This window comes from Gasterosteus aculeatus, chromosome 2 (genome assembly GCF_964276395.1).
Source record: "Gasterosteus aculeatus chromosome 2, fGasAcu3.hap1.1, whole genome shotgun sequence".
Classification (NCBI taxonomy): domain Eukaryota; kingdom Metazoa; phylum Chordata; class Actinopteri; order Perciformes; family Gasterosteidae; genus Gasterosteus; species Gasterosteus aculeatus.
The window spans coordinates 14,364,705-14,388,707 of record NC_135689.1 but is presented as its reverse complement, the minus strand read 5'-3'; the positions used below and the strand labels follow the sequence as shown (position 1 = coordinate 14,388,707).

The following is a 24,003-nucleotide window of genomic DNA, read 5'->3' as shown; positions in this document are numbered from 1 at the left end:
AGTGAGTATTGTGGCCAGTGTGCTTACATACGTCATCCCAGACTTGTTGCTGTCTGCACCAAAAAAAACAACCTTTATTTCTTAGAGCTTCTGTTCAGAAAGTAGAGAACCATATTTGTTGTACACATTAAATGAGGACTAGGGCTCTGAAAGGAGAGAGATGCTAATACTGTACATCAGAAAATTAAATGAAATGGATTGCTTTTTTTTGCATTATTTCTTAACAAAACAATATAATTTGTGTAGAAACCAACAATGATTTGATTCTGTCATCTCCTCTTTAACCCTTCAGAATGTCCTTCGCCGATGTCACTGAAAGACAACAAAAGGAAAAACCTGAACACAACTTCAGTTGAAAGCATTTAAGTTATAGCAATACGCACACTATCAAGTGTACAATTTGTCACGGTTCATTTGATTCTAATAAAATACTTTTTTTTTTTTTTAAACCCATATACATTTCATATATTTATCTTTTTGGGGTATATGGATTCAAAAATATACATTTAAATCATAAAGAGAAAATGGGAGGGTATGGGACAAAAATTAAACTACAAAGGCTACAAATGGTTGTCCTCCGTCTCCTAATGTGTGTGGGGGAGGAGGGGGGACAGAGAGTGAGCGAGAGAGAGAGATAAAGAAAGGAGGGAGGGAGGGAGTCGGAGGGGATTGGCCAAGCTTTACAGCGCAGTGTGACACTCACTTTAGCTCATTACACACGTACAGTCGTGATCAAGGCACAGGGATCTTCTAAAAGTCTATTTTTTTTTCTCAATAAAGTTGTACAAAATAATACATTTTACAGTCTGTACAAGAATAATAGTTCAGCAGTAATGTAAAGACAGACATACAAAGGGGCAGGAGGGGCAGGGAGGAATGTGGCGAGGAGAGGAGGGGGGGGAGGGGCCAGCAGGCTGTTTGACTACACAAGTATAAAAATGACAGGAAGAAGAAGAAAAAAAAAAACATTATAGTGTCCCGTTTGTCGTTGTCATCTTATTCTTTTTATGTTACAGGATTATTATATTTTGTTTTCTCTTTAAAAAAAAAAAAAAAAAAGCACTGCCAGGAAGGTAGAAGTGCAGATGGGAAGGTGGTGATCAGGGGGAGCCGGAGTGAAGGGAGGAAATGAGAGAGAGGAGGAGAAATGACCAGATGGAGAGAAAAATCATCAGCGAAGAAGAGGGGTGGACAAAAAGAGAGGAGAGAACGACAGAGTAAAGATAAAGAAAGAGAGCGCACAGGGCACAATGGCACAAAGTCTACACAGACAAAAACAGCCGTGGAGACAGAAAAACAGGGTCAATCATGACAAGATGAGAGCTCTCTTTGACTTATATGGTACTGTAGAATAATGCTTTCTGCCCTCCGTCCATTCAGCTCCATAAAAGTTAGTATTTTTTGTTGTGGTTTCTTTTAAACTCAATGTTTTCCTTCACTACCATCAAGATGAAGTTGGGCGGCAAAACGGGTCTCAGTCCATCCGGCGCACTCACATCGGCTCGGTCCTGTTCTTGTCTCACAACGCACCCCTGCTGCGCTCAGTCCGCGGTGTGAAATCATGGATGCGTGTAAGCGATGGGCAGGATTGGCGTTTGAGTCAAGAGCCCAGTGTTCAGCTGATCCGTTAGGACCGGTTCGTTCTCTATTCACAATAATTAAACAGTTCTCCATTTCAGAGTTGCACTGAAGTGGCAGCTCGCTCTGCTTTCATTCCAACCTCGAGGAGAGGGGAAACCTCACATTCTCAACCTCGGCTCAACCCCCCCCCTGCTTTACCCACGGTCCAATCTGGCTAATCTCCCTCTTTAGAAAGGTGAGGAGAATAAGTGTGTGTGTGTGTGTGAGAGAGAGATGTTCAGGGGTGTGGGGCTGAAAGTATGGCTGAAGGTGGAGGTCAGAGTCTGTTTGCGTGTTGACCCCTAAAACCTTTTTTTTTTATCAAACTAGCCTCAGTCAACTGCAGGTAGGACGTTTGCATCAGGGGGGAGTTCTGGGTTGAGGGTGTGTTTACTACGTGTGTGTGTGTGTGTGTGTGTGTGTACATTTCGGCCCCCTTTCTGTTGCAAGAGCTGACACACATCTGTGGAAGGGGGGTTCAGAGACTCCGGGTTTTTCACAGTCCAGTTTGTGTTTTTGAACACTTGTTATTCATTCTCCTCCAATCACAACAGCTCGTACTGTCGCAGGTGCATCCGCTGAATGATGTCTCGACAGTCGTTGAAGACGCGGCGGATGTTTTCCGTGTCGACGGCGCAGGTGAAGTGGGGGTAGCAGTAGTGCCGCCCGTCTCCGCTGGCTGTGCTGATCCTCTGTGGACGGAGAAAGGAAAAGTGAGAAATCGCTTGACTACGGATATCGCAAGGACACATTTTTAAAATACACGTCACTAAGGTTACTCTAACAAGAGCAAATTGCGCATTGAGCTGGGACTATTTTCCGCTGTGGATGGGTACACATCTGGTGCTCCAGTGAGTATTTACAGCAGATGATCAGTTTATGTGGGATAAGCTTAAAACAACACGGGTGCACGGCAGAGAGAAATTGTCACCATGATCTGTTTTTTGTTGGTTATGGTCTTATCGTTCGATTTAACATTCAGAAGGACACCGACTAATACCCTTTACATGCCTATGCCACTCACCAGGAATTCATCTCGTATGAAGTACTTTGCCCGTGTAACGCGTGGATCTTCTCCAGGCTCTGGTGTTGCTGGAAGAGGAAGGAGAGGCTCATGAATCCACACTTGTTATAATCTTGTCCAGGTGGAGACTTTTCAAAAATAAATGGATCATTCAACAACCAGGAAGGCTTTCATTTTGTATGTCAGTAATCATGTAACCTGTCAAAGTTAGGTAAACTATATTTACACACATTTTTTTTTAAATCCTTGAAATACAGGTGTGTCAAGGATGACCTCTAGTGGTCAATGACACTAAATGCACCTCACAGTTTTTGCTGGATTTGTTTACCCCTCTAATATATATAGCAAAACCAAACCATAACTTTATATATATTAAAGCACAACTGTCCCTGTATATGTTGCTGTATCCCTCCACAGGGATGTTTCTGTATGCTCAGCTACCAACAGTGTGGATGAGAATTGATTGTGAACTCCTTAGATACAAGTGACCCTCCCTGTCGCCACGTCAAGGTCGAATGAGGTCAAAGGGTCTAGAAGTGAATTCGACTGCTCACCATCGTCAGGTGTGGTGTAGCGAGCAAATTCAGGAAAGTATTCCTCGATTTTGGATTTGCCTGCCAACACCTTCTCTGCTAACAGGTCCTGTTTATTTAGGAACAAGATGACAGAAATGGTCCGCAGCCACCTGAAGAGAGCAAAACATTGCAATCACACACGGAAGCATAAAGTTGATTCTCAGTAAGAACAGGAACGAGACATTGCTGCTATGAGAGGGGCAAAAATATTCAAACAGAAGGTCAGTTCCTAGAAAAAGTATCCCAACTACATACAAATGATTTATGCTTCTTTTAAAAGGGTTAAATCACAGGCTTTCTACAAGTGAAACCTGCATCATAACGGGTGAACTCAGTTACTTGAGTCCGCTGTGTTTTGTGACACGCTGACAAAGATCTTGGTATTTTTCCTCCGTTGTCTAACAGGTCGACGGTGTTCAGCTGGAGTGACTCATCGTCCTCAAACACGTTCCTTTCTGTGGGAAATCGCATTTAAAAAAGATGTGTGTTCTGTAGCTTTATCTATGAAATCCCCTCTTGATACTTCGATATTATGACAAATTGATTAAAAAAAGTCCACATACTCAGTTTATCATGCTACACTTTACCTGCAATATTATAGTTGAGTTTAGACTATTTAACGGTCCAACCTGCATTTGAAAGTCATCCGAGCTGCACGTGCCACCAAGGGATCAGGTGGTGCGTTTTATTCATTTACACGTATATAAATAACGTGTGCAATTATACCCTTGATTGGTGTTGCACCTTGTTTGTTACTAGGATCTCCCGCCCTTGGTTATGCAATCACTCAGGAGAGCGTTTCGTAGCCTTGACACTGAGACAGTGACAAAAAGATGTTTTTAGAGGACTTTCGAATTTGGAAATCTACAAATAAAATCCCTCATCATTGCGAATCTGTGTAAACCAACACAACTTCATCGAGACCCCTTTTCCCCACCGTGCGGGCAGAGGCACAGTCTGCGTTTCCTCACCTGTTGTTCCAGATGTTCTTGAAGAGGTTGAGGGCCTCCTGTAAACGGTTGGTCTGATTGTCCTCTCTGATCACCATATTGTAACTGCTACTGGCCACCACAAAGATGATGGCCGTTACATCTGAGGACGCAGGAGGGACAGAAGGAAATCAGACACGGTGACAGAAAAAAAAAAAAAAGACATTGAGCCGAGTGAAGTGAGGAAATAAACACAAGTTACCGTTAAAGCACTGAATCCATTTTCTGCGTTCGTCTCTTTGACCGCCAACATCGAACATACTGTGTAAAACGAGAGACATTGGCGTAAGGGGGTCAAACACTGCCATCATGGGGAGAAACTATACCTTAGATCCTCATTTGTTCAAGTATTATGAATTATAAATTATATTATAAGAAATCCAGCGCTCTGATTGGTTGAGAGCGAGTCATGGGGGGTGCAATATTGAGTGATAATGTACAGTTGTTGTTCACATTGACCCGAGCGTTCCGTATCACTGCGCACTCAAAGTAACAGGTTAGATTTTGCGTGGCCGTTAGTTGACATTTCAGCTTTTATCATCTCGGTGGGGATCGCCGAAATAAGACCAGGAAGTCCCACAAATGATCGTTTTCAGGCAATGCGAGCTTTCGCAACCGGAGAATTAAGGTGGTCATCAACGTTGTGGATGAATGACATGATGCGGGACTCAATGCTGCTTGCGTGCACGTACAGGGACTATTTCTTCATCAGGCTGCAAGTCCAGCTGCTGCTGTCTGCCCTGCTCGCCTCCACCGCTCCCCCACAGGCAAGCGCGCCACGGAGACGTGGTCCGTTTAATACGGCATCAGACCCACGGGACTGCGCCGCCCTGCACGCTCATGTGACATAAAGGGTTCTGCCTGCCAGCCTCCTCCCCCTCAACATGTGAATAAATACATCAAATCACTGGACGACCTGCACGTTTATTTATAATTCATATTGGTTCACACAAACACTCTATCCGTCTGATTCTGGCCCGGCCCGTCTGTCAAATTTTACATGTCAATGTGGCCCCTGGGCCAAAAAGCTCACCAGCCACTTCATTAGGTTCATCAGTTCAATTGCCTGTTAACACAAACTGCTAGTCCGCCAATCGCATGGCAGCAGTCCAATATGTTTAGGCATGTGGAAGTGGGCAACTTGCTGATGTTCTAACGGAGCATCAGAATGGGGAAGAAAGAGGATTTAAGTGACCGTGAACGTGGCCAGTACGTCACAAACTGCTCATCTACTGGGATTTTCACGCACAACCATCTCTAGAGGTTACACAGAATGGTCTGATAGAGAAAATATCCAGTGCCTTGTTGATGTGAGAGGTCAGGAGAAAGAGCAGACTGGTTTTAGGTGATGGAATGGCAACAGCAGCTCAAACAACCACTTGCTACAACCAAGGGATGCAGAACACCACCTCTGAACGCACGACACGTCTGGCCTCGAAGAGGACGGGCTACAGCAGCAGAAGACCACACCGGGCGCCTGCCTGTCCACAGGAAACTGAGACTGCAATTGGCACAGACGCACCACGGTCACAAAGGTCACCATGTCACAAAGCTCATATCTTCTCAAAGCCACGAAGACTTAAGGCAGCTCTAAAGGCCACAGGGGGTCCAACCTTTTACTAGCAAGGTGGCCCTAATACATAGGCTGGTGAGCGTATACAGATATTTCGCCGCACTCTTCGTCATGTGTTCTTACTCACTGGAAATTAACTTTGTCCACTTGGAATCTGGTCTCAAAGATGCCTGAAGTCAGAACTCTGCAACGCAGCAAATCCTGGTAGACAAGAACAAAAAAAACAACAAAAAAAACTTTGAAATGTATCAAAAAGGATCTTGACATCATAAAGACGTCCTGCAGGATTTTGAATTACAAAGCAGATCTGGTGCAGGGTTTAGACTCTGCAAAGGCCTTCTGTGCCCATGGATTTCCTAAGACAGGGCGATGACTATATATTTATTGCCCTTACTTGCAGACTTGTAAAGGAGAACGTGGGTTAAAACAGTTCATCTTTGAGAGACATATGTTGAATTCTAAAGTGAAAATAATGTACAGATGTTATGATGTTCTACTTAAAGTCAACAATGTACACACAACATGTACCTTGATATAGAAAATACTTCACCAGCTGAATGGTAAAAGTGTGGGATACGTTTATGAGATTCACCCACCTGATCGGTTGGAGTGTAGTCACTCTGTTTCACAATATCAATCTTGTCAAGAAAGCTGAAGAGAAAGAAGAAAACACCGTTATGGAGATAACAGTACCAATGAGATTGCGGTCTCATTGTTGAAGACTTGCACAGATGTACTGAGGCGCCGCGGTCATGTCAAACAACTAACAGAACAGTTTAAACTCCAAACAGAACAGTACTTTTCTGCAGGGAGTATCACGGCTTAAAATACTAATCCACTATTTAAAAAGCATTGCATGCGTTGAAGCAAAAGGTTGAAGATAGTTCACTCATAAACCACAGCTTGGATGTCATAAGTACAGCAGGTGTCTTTCTATTTGGCACAGAAAGGCCATTTCAAACAAACATATTGACAATGTGACTGAGACTTTCCATTGAAACCAACATAAATGAGATTGTGTTTTGTGGGTCGGGTGACCTTCAAGAGAAGGGAATTCACACAACCACAACTGACAAAGAAAGCAGAGGACACACATGTCCGGATATTCAACACACCGAATTAATGGTTTAAAGTTTTAAGTGCTGTGAGATAGAAACAAAAAGGAAGTGAACCTCTTACAACAGTATGCAAATTTAAGAAAAAAGGGAAATATCAATAAAAGACAGATGGACAGAGAGGAAACGTGTGTGAGAGAAGTGCACGAGAAAGGTGAGACGAGAGTGAACGTGAAAGCGGGGTGAGGCCGACAGTGAGAGGAGCGGAGAGAATGAAAGCATAGTCTGACATTACAGAGCACATTTCAAAAATAGCTCCCCAGCGCCCTGGCCTCCAGCGCGGTTACCATGGAGACCCAACCGCAGGCGCTATTAATAGTCTATCAGCTACCAATCTAGTACGGCTGGATTGGATCCAGAGAGAAGACAGACAGACAGACGGAGATGTAGGAAAGGAAGAACAGGGGGTGAAAAGAAAGGCAAGAAACAGGATGAGCTTGAGTTGCTTCTTTTCTTTGCTTAATGTGTGAGCGAGGTAAGGAACAAAAGACTGGACTGTACCATTTCAACCATCTGACGGGGGGAATTAGTCGGGGAGAGTTTCTCAACATGTAAAGTTTCAAGAAGACCGACCTAAGGAGCTAAATTAAATGCACGTTAAAGTTACTAATTTACAGTTAATGCTCCAGATTCAAGCTTTAAACGCTGTTGGGCAACAGGCTTGCAGTCCCTCCTCACACATCACCCCCCCTCCTTCAAACATCCTCTGATCTGCAGATGACTCAGCCTCGGCCATGTTTGCTCCCAAACACTGCAAACTGCCGCTGTTACATGAAAACTATCCCACCATAATCGTTCCTCTCGCTGCGGTGTTACCTGACTTTGGTTAGCAAATAATAAACTGACAGTCAACTCTGAGCTGCAAAGACACATTATAGACGCCCTGTGCAACGAAATCCATATAGTGTTTGATATCGATTTCGACAATAAGAAATAGGTTATGTTTTGGCTGATTATAAAAGGGTGAAAGACGATCCAGGCGGAGGTGAAGCTGTATGTGAGACGGCTTAAACATGGGTGGCAGCGCTGGGCACACAACACACTGTCAACCATATGCACCTCACATAATAGAAGAACCAGTGGCTGTAAGCTCATAAACTGACCAGCGCAGCTCTGAGATTCCTCCTTGCAGACGGATGAAAACTGACTAGAGAATAATGGTGGAAGCAAAGATGCTGCTACGGTTGGTGCCATCTATCGATGGACTTAATCAGTATATGCAGGAAGGAAATAAAAGTAAAATAAAATCTCCAGTGAACAATGTGACCGTGATTAATTTCCGCTGTATACTAAAATAATATAATAACGTTTGCCAAGTGCACACAGATGGGCAGAGCGCTGGCGCCGCTGTCGTACAGTTGCCACTAGATGCTCCCGAAGAGCCAAATCCTACAGCACCCAAGCGATCGCTGCGGAACCGTTCCCTTCGGAGAACGTAGTTTGGAAGACGCACATTACCGCACAGCTTTCTAAAGTCATCAGTCATGTGTGTGGTATTCCATCTGATCTGTAAAAGGATTTCTCCTTTTGATTACGTTGTGTAGGGAGGAGAGAAGGACACTTGTTGCAGTAACGGCAATAACCACAAGCACAGAAATGTTGTTTTTGTACTAGAGGCGCACCAGCGAGACTGAAATTACATGAAGCTGTGTGACAGAGATCAGAATTCAGTTTTCTTCTAATGTGAAATATCAGGAAAACAAAAAAATGGTGTGTTCATGTGTTTGCAAAAACACACACATATTATATATACACACACACATGAAAACACAAACTAAAGTGGATTAAATGTTACTGTGACAGACTGGTACCTCAGTGCAGACATGGCTGGTACTTACTATTGTGCACAGTCGATTAGCTGGTACTCGTTGGATCTCTCGAAGCACGCCCTGACCCCCTCATCCTGCCACAGTGTCTTTGCATGGTCGTAAAACTCCTGAGGGGCAAACAGAAATACATCAATGACAGCTTGCCAAATCAAAAATTCTTGCCGCTTAACAGGATGGATTACCAGAGTAATGTAGTGCGGTTTGTCTGTGTTTACCAGGCTGACATCCGACGCACTGGGTCAAGACACCCTCAGTTCTATCTGATGGGTAATGTCCCATCAGTGTATTTTAATTGTTCTTTGCTTGATTAACCACGAACCGTTTGTCAAACCGACTTTCCGTGTTTTGTTTTTTTACATGGTCGGAGAGAGAGATAGAGAAAGAGAGAGAGAGGGGGCGGGTTGTGTGTCTGAGGGCACCGGGTGCGAAGGCCTTCTTGTTGACACCACAGGCGGTGTACGTCGTGTCGAGACGACGCCTGTGTGCATGTCTGCAAAGGTAAATAGCGGCGGAGAATAAGACCGACTACGATTGGTGTCAACGGACCTCCGCTCACAGTTCACGCATGTGAAGTGCAAGGTTTAACTTTAACTATCACAGTGTGAAATAATGTTTTACTGATTGTTATCCGACAATATTTAGTCAAATACGTGACGTGGGCATTTAAGCTTTTCTAGTCTGTGATATCTGATTGTAAACAACGGCTGGTAACCAGCTCTGCTAACCGCCAGAGAACCGTTGTCTGTGGTTACATCACGATTGCTCTGTTTGGTTAAAATAAAAATCGGGCACATGTCAATTATAACGTTACAATAACGGTGTTGTTTGGGTGACAACATTTAGTAACGAGATGTTTTCAGATAGTTCTTGTACAGTTTTAAATGGGCTGGGTGACCTGATAGTGGAGTGGTTTCACTAGAACACCCATGTTTTGGGGGTTTTCTTCAAAGCTATTTTTAACCAGATAGTGGCGTCTGATTAATTGTTCATCAGAGAGGCGGCTCGTGGAATGAAGCGGTTCCCGTGTCTGGTGGTTTCAATTTGAGCTTTGTCTCAACAACATCCAATACAAAACTAGCAAGGAGGAATGCAGATACAGATATAGCACAAGGGCAACTAGAAGGACTCAGCTGTGTGTGCGCTGCATGTATAGGGCTGTTCCAATAAATGAACCGTGTGGTTGATGTTCTCATTCAGGTTGCGTACCGGCTGCCGCCTCGTTTCGGGGGAGGAAAACACGGACGCCCGTCTGTCTCGCAATCACTCACGCATTTATACCAGTTATGTACAACTATAATGAAACTGATCAATTAGCTGTGTGTCTCAATGCATTATCGGCTATCCCCCGTTCAGTAAAGCATAAAGCACTAACCAGAGGAATGAACAGCGTCAGTCAGACGCACACGTCCGGTCGGCCTCAGGTGCCGATTCTCTGTTTAAACGTGACGCTTACATCCCCCATTAGAGCCCAAGCCGCGCGCACGGAGCCTCTCAAGAAGATCGAGAAGCAGAATAGACTTTCGCCATCCTGTTTTGTATGGGAAGGTATGCCGTGTTCGTCATAAACAAGTCAACCAACCAAACAAGTTAAGCCAAATAGCGGCCGTAAACAAATAATTGCTTTCCAACAGCTCAGCGCGAGTGGAATTCCTGGGGCAGCAGGGTGATTCGGTGGTTAAAGAGAGCGTCCCGCAGAGGGAAACTCACACATTTTATCCCTGCAGTGCTACTGAGTAAGACATTTGTTATCTGTCGGCTTGATTACTATAAATCAATTCGGGTCGAACGACCCCATGTGGTTAAATAAATTAATAAATGATGGGAAATTGACAATACGGTTGCTGCCCTTTACCTTGTTTTAAACCATGTGTACAAAAGTTTATCCTTATCTTGCATTTGGGACTTTTATTGGTGGTTCCTTTAAGATTTATTTGTAAGTGAAAGTGATTAAATATCTATTATAACCATCCACAGTAAAACTGTGTGTGTGTGTATATATTAAGGGTCAAAGCTAAACCATGAAAGTGTCTGAATACATTTTTACAATGCAGCATGTGTAACAATTGAACAGTTACTTTCATTTTCATTTCCAAATAAGTTTCTTAGCTAATATCAAGTCTCCAATGAGAACAGAAAAAGTCTTTTCAGCTAGCTTTGTCACTAGTCGCCAAGAGGGTTTGGAAAGTCAATTTAGTGGCAAAAACCCGGTTCTACGAGATTCACGTGAGTGACTGTTTTGATTTCAAAGCGACAGGTTTGCAGGTATGTGATGTGCTTGAACCGTTGAGTCATTTAAAACCGGTTTGCTGGATCGTAGTATGCATACATCGGTCACATCCTGTGGCTCTAAAAGGAACAAGGCGTGGAACTGGTTGTGTTAATGTAGAGGAGCAGGTTACACAGACAACCTGATTTTCATTCCCTTACCTCCTTTGCTTTGAGATCACGAAATTAATCTCAAATAAATTGCCAATACTCAAACTAAACATTTTTACTTTTCTTTTAATATACATTTTCTCAATTCATCGGCAGGTCTATCAAATGTTCTTCTGTGGTTTTAATTCCCCACAGCCCTTTAAAAACGTTCTCATATTTCAGAAGATTAAACTTTACTTTTACATTTTCACAGGGAAAATAAAACCTACAATTATCGTAATAGTTACCAATTCATGTTGTGATGATCAAATCATTTAGGTGGAATGTTAACGACATGCTATCGAGAGGAAACCTTGTTAGCTGCTCCGTCACTCGCATGTAAAATAAATTGTTTGTGCGGTTTATTCATGCCAGCGAAATGATCATGTGTTTACAAACAGAGGGCTCTTTTATGCATCGGTCATGCTACTCCCCCTTCCTCCCTAGATGTAACGCTCTCCCTCTTGTACAGCCTGCCTTTCTTCTCCTCCTCCCTCCAGTAGCCGTTACACAGTATAGAAACAGACCGGTGGGACCTAAATCCTTGACAGGAGATGAGAAACCATCAATCCCCACAAGGGAGTCAGCACCGGTTTAAAATCGGCTGGTGCTGGAAAAAGCAACAAGTGTAGGACTGTCGGCGGGGAACAAGAGGCGCTTCTGGCTCCCTGAAGGTTGCTTCATCTTCACGATCAGGATCTCAGACAGGTCACCTACTCTGACTGCATTAATTAGCAGGCTGGTCAGAAACACTCGTCTCCCCATAACTCATGGAGGCTATTAACATGAACGCCGTGCCCCCGATGCACTGAAGCACGAGGCCAGCGCTCCGGTGCCTTTCATATCATTCACTACAAATCACAACGTCACATTACTGCCAATAACGGCAGCAGAGTTCTTAGACTTCCCAATGTGATACGATGGGATGCAGTCGTTTCCATTTTTAGTTTGGATTGATGGGGAAATCATTTCTTGTTGGCAGTTTGAACATCGGTTATAAAAAGAAAATTGAAATGATCGCGCAGCGGAAATGTAGTTCTAGCACAGATTAAAGTGTTCCTTAAAAGCAAACAAACGGAGGTTGCGATAACGATGCTGCTCAGATTCAAGCTCTCAAGACTCTAGTTCCCCACACGGAAGTGCAGACTGTTCCAAATAACCCATCTGCATTCAAACACCAGGTGGTTTAAGTTTGAACGAGGTTTGGTGAAATTGTTTTTGGGGCAATGTGATGGATTGTTTAATACAAGCCTTTTTTAACAGGCGACTTCGATATACTAAAATCAGAAGTTAAAATGCTTAACATTTTTCACATCTAAACATGGTTTAACATTGAATAACACTGTTGTACACGTACGGGGTAAAGAGGGCGTAGAGGTGCAACTCTGAAGAGTTTATAATTTACTGGCAGAAAGATATTTCTGTATGTCCGATGCCATTGACCTTATGCCGAGGTGTTAAAAGGAAATCTATTTCCATTGCTAAAAATTGAGCCACAGCTTCTATTCATACACGAGATTTAGTGAAGTGAAAAAGACACTTTAATTGTCAGGTGGCTGCGGATAAACAGTGAGACTCCCAAACCTGCAGGTGTAGTCGCTTGACTCAGACAATTAGTAATGTCCCACCGAGAACACTAAACTCACAGAGACCTCAACCATCAGGTCATTAGCAAACCTTCGGTGTTTGCTTCCCGTGTCAAGGGATTATCTCCTGGGATTTGGGGATTATGAATACCTAGCATCAGATACCGAAAAACACACACACAGCTGAGGATACCTGCAGCTGTTGACAGTGGACGTCGACCAGAACGTTACTTACGCTACTGGGTATTATCCCACTTTTTAGAAGAAACAACAACAATGACTGAAATTATTGTTAAAAACGTTGAACATAGACAAATATTGCTACGTGTGGTAGATAACAGTAACATGGTATTTCTACTTGAAGCTGTAGGCCACGTGGTAAAATGGCAAAGATAGGCGCACGCCGTTGTGTTCTTTGTGCGATACGGTTTTACTCACAGAGGGAAACTCAAAGTCCTTCTGGTTGACGAGGTTGAGCACATATTCGATCCGGTACCGGCTCTGTGGGGACGCCAGCTGCACCGGGGGAGCCAGAGTGCTCATAGCTGTGACTATGGTCTGTTGCAAACACACAAACCCACACAACACACATTTAAGACGGGGACACTTTTTAACAGTGTCTTGTGGAGTTTGTGTTTTTTGCCACTTACCTCAATTGCCTCTTTAATATTATTCTTGATGTCTTGAATTTTCTGCTTCTTCTCTCTGAAACAAACACACCGATTCGGTCACAACCATGTGAGGAATTATTAATGTACAGCAGTTAGTTAGGATTGTCCTCACAGAGAAACTGAAATCAGAATGAAAAGTATGCCGCAACTGTGTTAGTGTCTTTTATCACCGGCCTTAATAGCTGGTATATTGATGTCTTAGTCATGAAAAGAGGGCTTAGCCAGCAGGTATTGTTTTAATGAAGTCAGAAAAAGAAGGGAGGAGTTGCACGTTACAGTGACACGGCACACTTCAGTGAGCAGCAGGGACATTGTTTCTGATCTCGACGGGTAAACAGACCTTCGTTGGCACGCGCAGTGGAGAAATTATGTCTGCTGTGAAGGAGAGCTGTTTGTACAAGACATTTGGACTCTCTGTGACAGAAATGTTTGTATGAAAAGGCAACCAGAGAGCAAGTTGGTCTATCTTTCACCTTGAGCCTGCCGGGACAACAGCGCATTGTGTTTACAATAGTTCCATGTCAGTGACAAAGGGCAAGATGGGCCTCTAAAAAGGTCTGTGCCAGGTCTGATTCTTTTCACATGAGGCTGTGCTGCACTCGACCCAATTATTGCAACGTTTAACAATTCCTTTACACCAGTGCAGCCTGCCGTCATTGGCTAGAGGCACAAAGCCACCTCACAGGTCAACTCCAGTAGGGGTCCAGATCAGAGCTGCAAGATTACGTCACATTTCAAGTTGTTGCTTCCTTTCTCACAAATGCATCTGCAACATATTTAGCGCGCACACACACACACTTTTGGTTACAACTTTTGCGCTTTAGCAGACGGAGCAATAACAACATAAAAACGAGATGATTTTATTTAGTTACCAGCAACTGCTCTTTTGAGAGGAAAGGAAGCCTCAAAGAAAAAAACACTGTTTTTAAACACGTCCAGGTCAGAATTTGGATTTGAATTACACAATAGTGAAAGGTCACAGTCCCCAAAAACCATTTGACTTAATGCAGTATAGACAAACACGAAAGCAGAATTACAATACAATTACTGCTTATTATGACTGTTGTGCAACTGGTTGACAAATCTTAACAGAAAAGGAGCAAAGAGGTATGACTGAGTTCATTGGGTTAGGAAGGAAATTGAAATGGCCTTGTTTACTTTTTCAACCTGATAATCATTACGAAATCACATGCTAGTGTGTGTGTGTGTGTGTGTGTGTGTGTGTGTGTACTCTCCAATCATGATGGTAAGATTGCATGCACAAGTGTGGTTAGAGAGACAAACATGTTTCATTGATGGCGTCTGGTACGTTAAGGTGAAAAAGTGCTGATGAGCAGGATTAGTTTCAATTTCATAATAATTACAATTTTGTTATAATTAATTGAGTAAATACATTTGTGTGCAGTACCTGAGGCAATGTGAATAAGGTACCTGAGGCAATGTGAATAAGGTACCTGAGGCAGTACCTTATAGATTTTATGATACGGTTACCAGCAAAATTATAAATAGTAAGTAAATAGCCGCCTTTCGGCACAAAATAGTATTAACCACCAAACAATGTGTATCGCATTTCAGTAGTCTAAAGAAAAAAAATAGTCCCTGTACGTGCACATAAACAATATTGTCTCTCCTTGCAAGATCTTGCACCATCTCATTCATTCACATCGCTCATAACGTCCTTAATCGTCCGGTTGCGAAAGCTCGCATTGCCCCAAACCGATAATTTGTGGGATTTCCGGCGTTCTTCTGGCGATCGCCGCCGAGCTAAAAACTGAAACGTCAACTACCGGTCGCGCAAAATCTAACCGGTTACTATGAGTGTGCAGTGATGGAACGCTCGGGTCAATGCGAACAGCAACTGTACATTATCGCCCAATAATGTGCCCCCGTGACTCACTCCCAACCAATCAGAACGGTGGATTTCATCTACCCGCATTATAATGATAAATAACTAACTGAATGTCCCAAGAAAAATCCTCAGCTGGTACTAATGTCCCGTGTTTGCATTTAGCATCTTTCAGCTGATTGTTTTGGTTTTACAGGCCGTGAAAGATAACTCATTTGGGGTTTATCGGAGCTTCTTCGGCCAAAGCAAATACGTCTTGGTTGTAACCACTTCACAGCTCCATTGACGAGGCCAGCAGTTAATGACCTTGTCTAATGGCCGCTTAGTCATAGTGGAGAAGAATACAGGGAACTGACTCGGTCAATCATTCATTCATTCATTTTTTCCCCAAAATGGGGCCAGCACTTTGAACCGGCAGCCTTCCGGTCACAAGCCAATTACTCTGATCTTTAAGTTCCCACAACAATCAAACCGTTCATCAAAAATCTACAAAGCTCAACGCTGCATCACATTTCCAATTCTTAAAAAGGTCAACACTTTATACAACGGGCACGTCGTGATAATTGGCTTAGAGAAATGTCTCAATTTAAAGGCTCCTCCAAATGCGACCGTCAGCACTTTGCAACACGTTGGCCCGATGATTTTTATTGCGGCCGACTTTGGATACATCCTCGCGTTCGGCTACTTTGGAGACTCGACTCAAATCATACTCACTCTGCATTGAAGCCGTTGACATGAAGTATCCTCATCTGTTTCACGATGGTGCTCTTTCCTGACTCTCCCGCTCCTGTGGGACAGGGACGAAATAAGAAATATCAGAAATCTGTTGACATGGGAAACAAGACCACACGCAGTCACACGCGAGATAAATACCACACGTATCAGTCTGAAATGTCACTTTACAGTATGTGTACCGTTTCCCCATTTCCTGTATTTGGATACAAGCACTGTACCTCAGTGTTTTCAATATAAGCTGTACATTTGGGCTGTAAATCACTGTCCCCAGCAGTGGTTTCACACATTACTCTGACATTGTTTGGCAAAAGCGGGAGTGGAGGCAAGGACAGTGCCGCATGGTCATGGCTGAAATAATAACTGATATATTACACTTGATACTGTGATCCCAATCACAAGATGAAGACTTCTCCATGGAAAGTGGATTTTTTTTCCCCCCTACAAAAAGCAGTCACAGAATAAAAAGAGCTCATAGTTCATCATCGTGCCCTGGGAGGAAAATGTGATCGCTGTTGTTGTCTGTGTGGTGTTTGCTGTTATTTATGAACGTTGCTATGAGACACTAGCTGGTTAGCGCTGTATGGTAGTTAGTATGTGGATGGCCTGCGCTGCTTTGACAACAAAATTTGCATCTCTTGTTCTAAAATACGTCGCCTGCCGTATGTAAAAGGCGAGCCGCAGCTCTCACGCGACCCGATGCCTCTCCGGTCTGAGACAAGAAAAACTCCTCTTATCTTCATCTAATCTGTACAACTCAAGGTTAAATTAACAATGACTCATAACTTGCGACGAATCAAATACATTTATTATTTGAGGAAGATTTTTTTATAGGTGCGTGATTGATTTCATTCACGTTATTCTTGTTGCTCGGCTCATAAACGGTTTCAATAATTGTCTTAATGTGCATCTCTCATATGTATGTAATCCGCCAAGAGACTACATGGTGTATTTACAGCAGTATGTATCCGTTAAATAAATCAATAAAAGGAATAGCTTTAAATCCAGTGTCTCAAAATAATGACATCTAGCTGGATGTCAACCGGTCTGAAATCGTGGTCACGTTTAGCCAAATCTATGCAAATGTCGGCTTCACCATGTGACTAACAGACTGGTTTGGATGGACATGTTGTGATTTTTGTTCCACACAGATGAGCTGGGGAGATTTTTTGCAGTATTAATGAGTTCATGTACTGACACCTTTTTTTTGGATCAACCCTGTGAAAACAAAAATATAGCCAAGCAAGAAGTCCCAATATTAAGATTGAAATCGCATGCCTTTCTAGTCCAAACAGGAGACCTAATTGTTGGTGGAGTTGGATCTCTCGGACAGATGATCGGTAACATTTACGCCGCTTGGGGGCAAAAAAACATTTCCAAATAACAGCCATCTAAAGACAATCCCATTGTCAAGTATCTGCCCTGACCGGCAGTCGGCATCAGTTTTTTTTTTTTAAAGCCAGTCGACGAGATTCATCGGTGCTCGTCAGAAGAGTCTGGGATTTGGGCATTTTGTGGCTCGGCAAGCTGCATTCAAACCTAACGGATGACCTGGTGTCATCGGGCCGGCTCTCCTCCTCCACCTTGCTGTCCTCTCCCACACTACGACGTGAAGCACAAATGCCACAGAATCTTGCAAAATACCTGCATGATATAGTAAAAAAACAACAGTACCGGTGGCCCCTCTTGTGTTCGAGGAGAAACAATTTAGACTGAACAGACTAAACTGAATCCAAGTCTGGCATTGAACCGGAATCCTTGTGTACCACACGTGTATCCACAGCACAATGCATTAAGAACAATTAAGCATGCAGAAATTGCCCCTTAATGTCTGGTCAGGTTACTTGTCTTTAACTTGATTGTATCGCTTCCAGGACATTCAGTATATTTAGCGTTTTGAATACTTGTTTGATACAAGACAGCATCAAACCCGTAGTAAAAGGTTCCGATGCTTTAAGAGGCTTCGGTCAGTGCATCAAACAGGCTGCTGAAAGTTAAAAACATAAAAGTGACCAAGTACACGGTGATTCCATCATCTACCAGTATTCTCAATGTATTCTTTCACGAGAGCATATGAAACTAATTAGATCATTATTATATGTGAGGTTAGAAGCTAGCATTGCTTCTAGTGGCTCTGAAGGATCTATATCTTTAAAGATAAAGTCCCTGAACATATCAGTGATGAATTTGTCCATTCTGAACCCAGAGACGTGGAAATAGACGGCATATCAAGTTTACCACAGTGAAGTAGACGCAGATGTAAACAGTTCAACACGTCAGATAAAAGTCATGAACTCTGATCCAGTCAAATGTGCGTGATCCCTGTGGACGGATGAAACACTGGGAGTCAATTTAACAGCAAATACAGTGACGATACGACAAGCATTTGCAGAGGGTTGTGGGGACAGGATTGTCCCTTTGCCTTGCAAAATAGATCCATAGAAACAAGCAATGACTTTGCCAAAATGGACATTTCAATAGTGGAAGTTTAAATCAGTCCGACTGCATGAAAAATAAACTGTAAAAGACAGAAAACAACTGATTGATTTTGGTCGGTCGTCAGATCTTCAGTGTACTCTTGTATGTAACGTGTAACGTGTCTGCACCACAACAATCACTAACTGTGTGGTGTCACTCTTTAAAGTGAAGCAAACTTTACTGGCACCATTGACACTTTAATTAGGTGATCCACTTAATCCAATAACCAGTGTAGTTCTAGTTAAAGGTTTGGCTGATGGACACGTTTTATACCATATACATTTAGACCATGTTGTGGTTCTGACCCCCTTCGATGCCATGTTCTTAATGGTTAGAATACAGACGGTACGACATATCTTTTCCTAGTATGGCATGTAAACAAAGCACAGGGCAGTCCGCTTTTCAGCTGCACCAGGACGGAGTTGAGTGACTCTTTTGTGCTTCATTGGGCTTTAGTTTCCATCCAAACAACTAATCCAAAACATGCAGAATCACAAATGACCGCCTGCAGGTCCCCGGCTCTGTGAAGGAGTCAAACTGATAGATGATATGGGACGAATCGCTTGACGGCAGACAAATATTTGTGTTCTTTTACGCGAGGTTTGCTGTCCTTCTGCTTTACTTAAGTCACCACAACTCCCCCCCCCAAACAAAACCACGGGCACGTCGTACTTCACACACCCTTACTGGCTTCGCAGTAATCAAATATTAGGATTTTGACAAAGAACCCCACGGCTTCCTAGAAGTGGTAACCCTGCCGCGACACAAGAGGAGGGTCCAGGCGGCAGGCAAAGTTGGACACTCGTGTTTGTCTCTTATGTAATGTGGAGACCCGGCCCACCTCCAGATCCAACACACACACACACACACACACACACACCGTGAGTCTTTGTGGGTCTCTGTGATTCCTCTCAGACCGTCAGGCCTTTATGGCACAACTAACAACGACCTGCACAGCCCACCGTGAACACGCGCACACGGGACGACGCATCGGGGTTGTTTTTCTTATGACGATCATTGACAGACGTTCACCCAACTTACACACGCGCGTCGACGTCACCGGGGGCTCTGGGAGCGACCCACTGACTGCGCCTCGGCCGCTTTTCTGCTCGCTAATGGTGGACCGCTAACGTGACAGCGACGTGCCGAAAACACGGCGCGGAGCTGCGTTTTTTTGGCCTTATGCAATGGCAAAGTCACAGTGTTGACAAGCTTTCCCAAAACAACATCCCAGAAGGTTATGCGGGGAGGCTGGAGGCCTCGACGGTGCGGACGGAGAACTTGCCTGTAGAGCAGCAAGCGAAGAACAACAACAACAACAACAACACGACAATCAAACTCACCTAAAAGTAGTAGTCTGTGCGTCGCCCGGTAGATCTGTTTGTCTTTCTGGAGCTGCTTTTCTATCTTTTTGTTTGCTTCTCTTTGTGCTTTCTCCTCATTTCTCTGGTCTTCAGTCTTACTGTTGCCCAAACAACCCATCTTCCCTCAAGAAAATGGGGGAAAAAAACGGGGTCCAGGGGAGGAGGAGGAGGTGGAGGAAGAAGCGGAGGGGGTTATGTGGAAAAATAATAAAACAAATACACTAAACTCGTCTACTTCCCTCGTTTGACATGCGGATTTGGTGGCGATGCCACCCACACGTACGCCGCCCGGCGGCCCGAGGCCTGCTCCGAAAAGTGTCCGCGGTGCGGCCGCGCACAAATTATGCGTCCATAACGCGTGTTTCGCCGCGAGAGGAAGGGCAGGAGACCGAGGCCGCCGTCTCGCTTAGCTCGATCCCGCTCGCTGCTTCTCCTCCTCCTCCTCCTCCTCCTCCTTCGCGGGCAGCGTAGGCTTTTTCTCCCCCCTCCCTCCCCCCCACCGTGGAGCGCTAGCACTCGTAATCCGCGACGTTCGTCGAGACGCCGACGACTCGGGGTTTCACCTCAAACGGAGGCAGAAGGAACAGCCTAATTTGCATCTCCAAAAAAAAAAAAAAAAAAAAAATGAAGAAGAAGAAGAAGCCCGGGTCTCGCGTCTCACTGCTGCCGGCGACAGGGAGCCGAACTCGGCGTGTCCGAAAACCTCGCCCGTGCTGCGGCGCGGCTCGTTTCCGCGTCTTCTTTCATGATAAACGCTTCCAAAAAGGCGTGCGCGTACCCTCGCTATCTGTGTCTATCTCCCCGGGGTCGAGCGGGTGGGAGTGGTGGGGTGGGGGCAAGACGGGAGGAAGGAAAATAATACGAACACCCCCGACGAGCTACATGTGTGATATTCTCATCGCTTCCGTCGTCATCCTCCGGCTCCTTTTCGTGCGTTGCACCAAACTCACTGCGGCCGTCCTCTCGGCCGGATGTCCCTCCAGCTCCGGCCCGATACCCCGCGACGTGTCCTCCTTATTTGCGATGGCTGTCCCTCGCTGTGTTTCTCCTCCAAAGGGCCTTCTCTCTCTCTCTCTCTCTCTCTCTCTCTCTCTCTCGCGCTTTTGTTGCTCAAAACGTGTTATCAGCCCCTCACATCACCAGCGAGCCTCCAAACAACTGCGCACCGGCGCGTCTTTATTTTAAGCTCCCGGCTCCTCGGCTGCCGATGGATCCCTTCAAAAAAAAAAAAAGTGAAGGAAAGAAAACGGAAACGTGACCAAGATGCGAAAAGTCCCTTCGACGTGTATCCACGTTTCTTGCAGGTGAAAAGGCAAAAAAAGAGAGAGGAAAGCCAGCCCTGCTGTCAGGCGACGTCTGCACACGCGCGCGCGCGCGGGGCCTATGCGAGTACTCACACGGGCTGCACACTGCCGCACAAACCGATGCGTACAAATGCCCCTCCTGGATCCGAGGTGGGTAAACAGGCTACGGGCTCGTGACTGCATGTGCATTTACATTGACAAAAAAATAGGACGCGGGGTTGTTGTAGCAGCACATTCCCACCGCGGAGGCCGCTCCCCTCCGCCGCTCCCGGAGGCTGAAAGACGGGAATAACCGATTCTTGGAGGTTATTTTTTTGTCTCTCTCTCTCCCCCTGCGAGAATAGTAGCCCGACTACATGGAGGAGATAAGACGGCGCTGAAGAGAGACGGGGTGGGGCCACCCGGCGCTCATTGAACCCTGGGAAGGAAGGACCGAGGGAAGGAGGAGAGGAGAGAGGCCGCTTCGCCTCGTCACGTGGGCCGGGCGCGCAGCAGCGTCACCGGCGCGGCTCTGCGGAGGAAAAACGGCGCCCTCTTCGAAGGAGAACGGCCGCACGCGGTTGCGCAGGGTGGGCGTCCATGTGTACGGAGCCGCTGCGCGGGCCCCCCCCCAGAGGACACGCCTCAAACCCGCCAGCCCTAACCCGAATAAACAATTAAATACATCACAATGTTGTTTGTCCATCCCAGGGCAACATAATCAGACATTTCCACATGTCTGCTCGGGACGTTTACAGTTAATCTTATCTGCAAGTCTTTGGACTGTGGGACAAAACAGCAGCAACTGGATAAAACCCTTTGATAGGGGACATGCGAACATCACACAATAAGAACCTGATCCCAGGACCTTCATACCGTGTGTGCACCTGAAAACAACCCGTCTGGTAAACAGGGACGTCTGCTGCATACCAATAAAACAGCCCACTAAGTTATATTACAATACGAGACTAAGATGAGCAGACCGTAAAAGCGGTCAAAAGTGTGAATTATTACGTATGGCTGTCAAAAATCTTACGCCGCTCCTGAGAGGTTTTATCATTTAAATATGTGTAAAAAAGAACAAATGAATAACAGTTATTATTACCAACAAATATTTCTGTCCCTCTTTCCTTTGTAAATACTCAAAATTTGAATCAAAGTTATGGTTGTGTAAATGAATGTGTAATATTCACAGGGGCTGCCAGCCGCTTTGCTGTTAGGTCTGTTGCACACTAGGTGTCACCCCTCTTCTAACTTTGAGCAGCAGCATAGTTGCCATTCATTTGTATTTAAACATGTAAAATCAAATAAAGTCACAAGTATGATTTAAAAGTATTTAACTGAGCTTAGTTAAATGGACTGCCTGCTTAGTTTAAAATTGATATGATAATGATACGCTATCAATCAACCCAGAAAGTGCGCTACTTTATCTTTCATTGTTGGTGTGTCCATGTGATACCGGCTGATTGTAGGATCCACACAATACTCATTAAAAAGATGAAGTTGTTATGCTGGCCTTTTCTTTCAAACATAGAGCTGATTCCTTCTCTCAATGTGACTCCGAAAAACTCCACACAGATACATAAAAATGGCAGAAAGCTAAATATGATTTGCCTCAGCAAAGTGAAATGGATCAGCAGACTAAAAGCTGTGGCTCTGTATTTTAATCCCCTGACTGTCCTCTGGGCTTTGCGGTGGGCTTTGAGTGTTGTGCTGACCTGCTTCCCTCTGGAGCTTGAGGCCCAATCAGTCCCGATCTCCAAGGAGCCATCCTCCATCGGTCAGACCAACGTGTTTTTAAATTTGGTTTTCACCGTATGTCATCCAAAACGCACCCTTTATAGGGAATGTTTCAGAACAAAACATGCACTTGGATAAAAACTTCCTAATATTGGCTCCTTTTCTCACATGATAAGTGCATGCTGATAGTGCACATACCTCAAAATGTGTGTAGTGTGAACAGTTTGGACAACCGGTTTGTGTTGTGGAGAAGTGCAACTGATGCTGGTCCCGTTCCCGGCAACTCATCAATATCGCCTCAGCACTCATCAAAACTACGCATTAAAAATGTGCAAGGCATTCCCAATCATACGTCGGCGTTCCAGTTAGCCATTTCTGCTTGAACAAAACCAATAACATTTGGGTTTTGCTCTTACACACCCTAAATTACTGAGTGCATCCTGAGACAACTGAGCTTCCCAAACACTTTTCCTCATCTTACTGTCCTGTTTCTCTGCCCAAGACCCGCTCTCGCACGTCCACTCACAGATGTTTAACTGCACTGTCATGACATTTTAGCCACCTCCTCAGCACTCATTCTGATCCTAATCAATTTAGAGCTACTGCTGAGGGGTAATTGAGTGTGTTTTTCCTCTCATTGAATCCGAAGGTTTATCTGTCCACAGAGGAGCATCATCCGTGATAATCTACAGACGAATTAAGTTATATGTTTAGTTTTGGGTTACTTAACAAAGTTAGGATCGCTTAGATTGTTTATGGTTTAAAAATGATTAAATTGTTTTTTTTTTTACTGTATTCTGTAATAAAACATCTGAAGCTGATTTACTTTGTAAATTTTTTGGAGCATATACCTAACATTTTATTATTTTTAGCATCACTGTGTTCACAAAATAGTTCATATAGGTCATTAAAAACAGCATTCGCACTAACAGCTCCGACCGACTAAGTCTATTTTTAATTATTAATGAATCGTTCCGTCTAATATGTTGGAAACTAGTGAGAAACATCCATCACCAGGTAGCACACCTGGTAGATCACTTTTGGATTAATGATCATGTGGGAAAAGCAGCAAATCCTCATGAACACCAACCCTGAAGGTTGGTGCAAATTCAGCATTTTGCTTGAAAAATGACCTAAAAAGATCAATTGATTTTCTGCATTTC

At 44.3% G+C, this 24,003-nt stretch overlaps 1 protein-coding gene and 1 long non-coding RNA gene across 2 annotated transcripts; one reads left to right on the top strand and one right to left on the bottom strand.

Moving 5' to 3' along the window:
* Window positions 1-46: 46 nt before the first annotated feature.
* On the bottom strand, window positions 47-21,554 carry gnas (GNAS complex locus). The gene is made up of 12 exons (XM_040193938.2): window positions 19,797-21,554; window positions 15,958-16,030; window positions 13,377-13,431; window positions 13,165-13,284; window positions 8,735-8,832; window positions 6,378-6,432; window positions 5,909-5,982; window positions 4,411-4,469; window positions 4,191-4,311; window positions 3,199-3,329; window positions 2,645-2,712; window positions 47-2,312 (listed from the first exon to the last, which is right to left on the bottom strand). Exons 1-12 carry the CDS (start codon window positions 19,933-19,935, stop codon window positions 2,166-2,168), a joined length of 1,140 nt encoding a protein of 379 aa, XP_040049872.1. The 5' UTR covers window positions 19,936-21,554; the 3' UTR covers window positions 47-2,165.
* LOC120829647 (uncharacterized) lies at window positions 21,129-21,786 on the top strand. The gene is made up of 2 exons (XR_005713695.2): window positions 21,129-21,271; window positions 21,466-21,786. It is a non-coding gene; the product is annotated as an uncharacterized LOC120829647 (long non-coding RNA).
* The last annotated feature ends 2,217 nt before the right edge of the window (window positions 21,787-24,003 follow it).

Excerpts from the sequence above, each read along its gene's own strand:
- gnas (XM_040193938.2), bottom strand. The coding sequence starts at position 19,935 with ATGGGTTGTTTGGGCAACAGTAAGACTGAAGACCAGAGAAATGAGGAG. Across the intron at positions 5,983-6,377 it reads ACTACACTCCAACCGATCAG|GATTTGCTGCGTTGCAGAGT; the intron begins GTGGGTGAATCT and ends CTTGTCTACCAG. Across the intron at positions 4,312-4,410 it reads ATGGATTCAGTGCTTTAACG|ATGTAACGGCCATCATCTTT; the intron begins GTAACTTGTGTT and ends CTGCGTCCTCAG.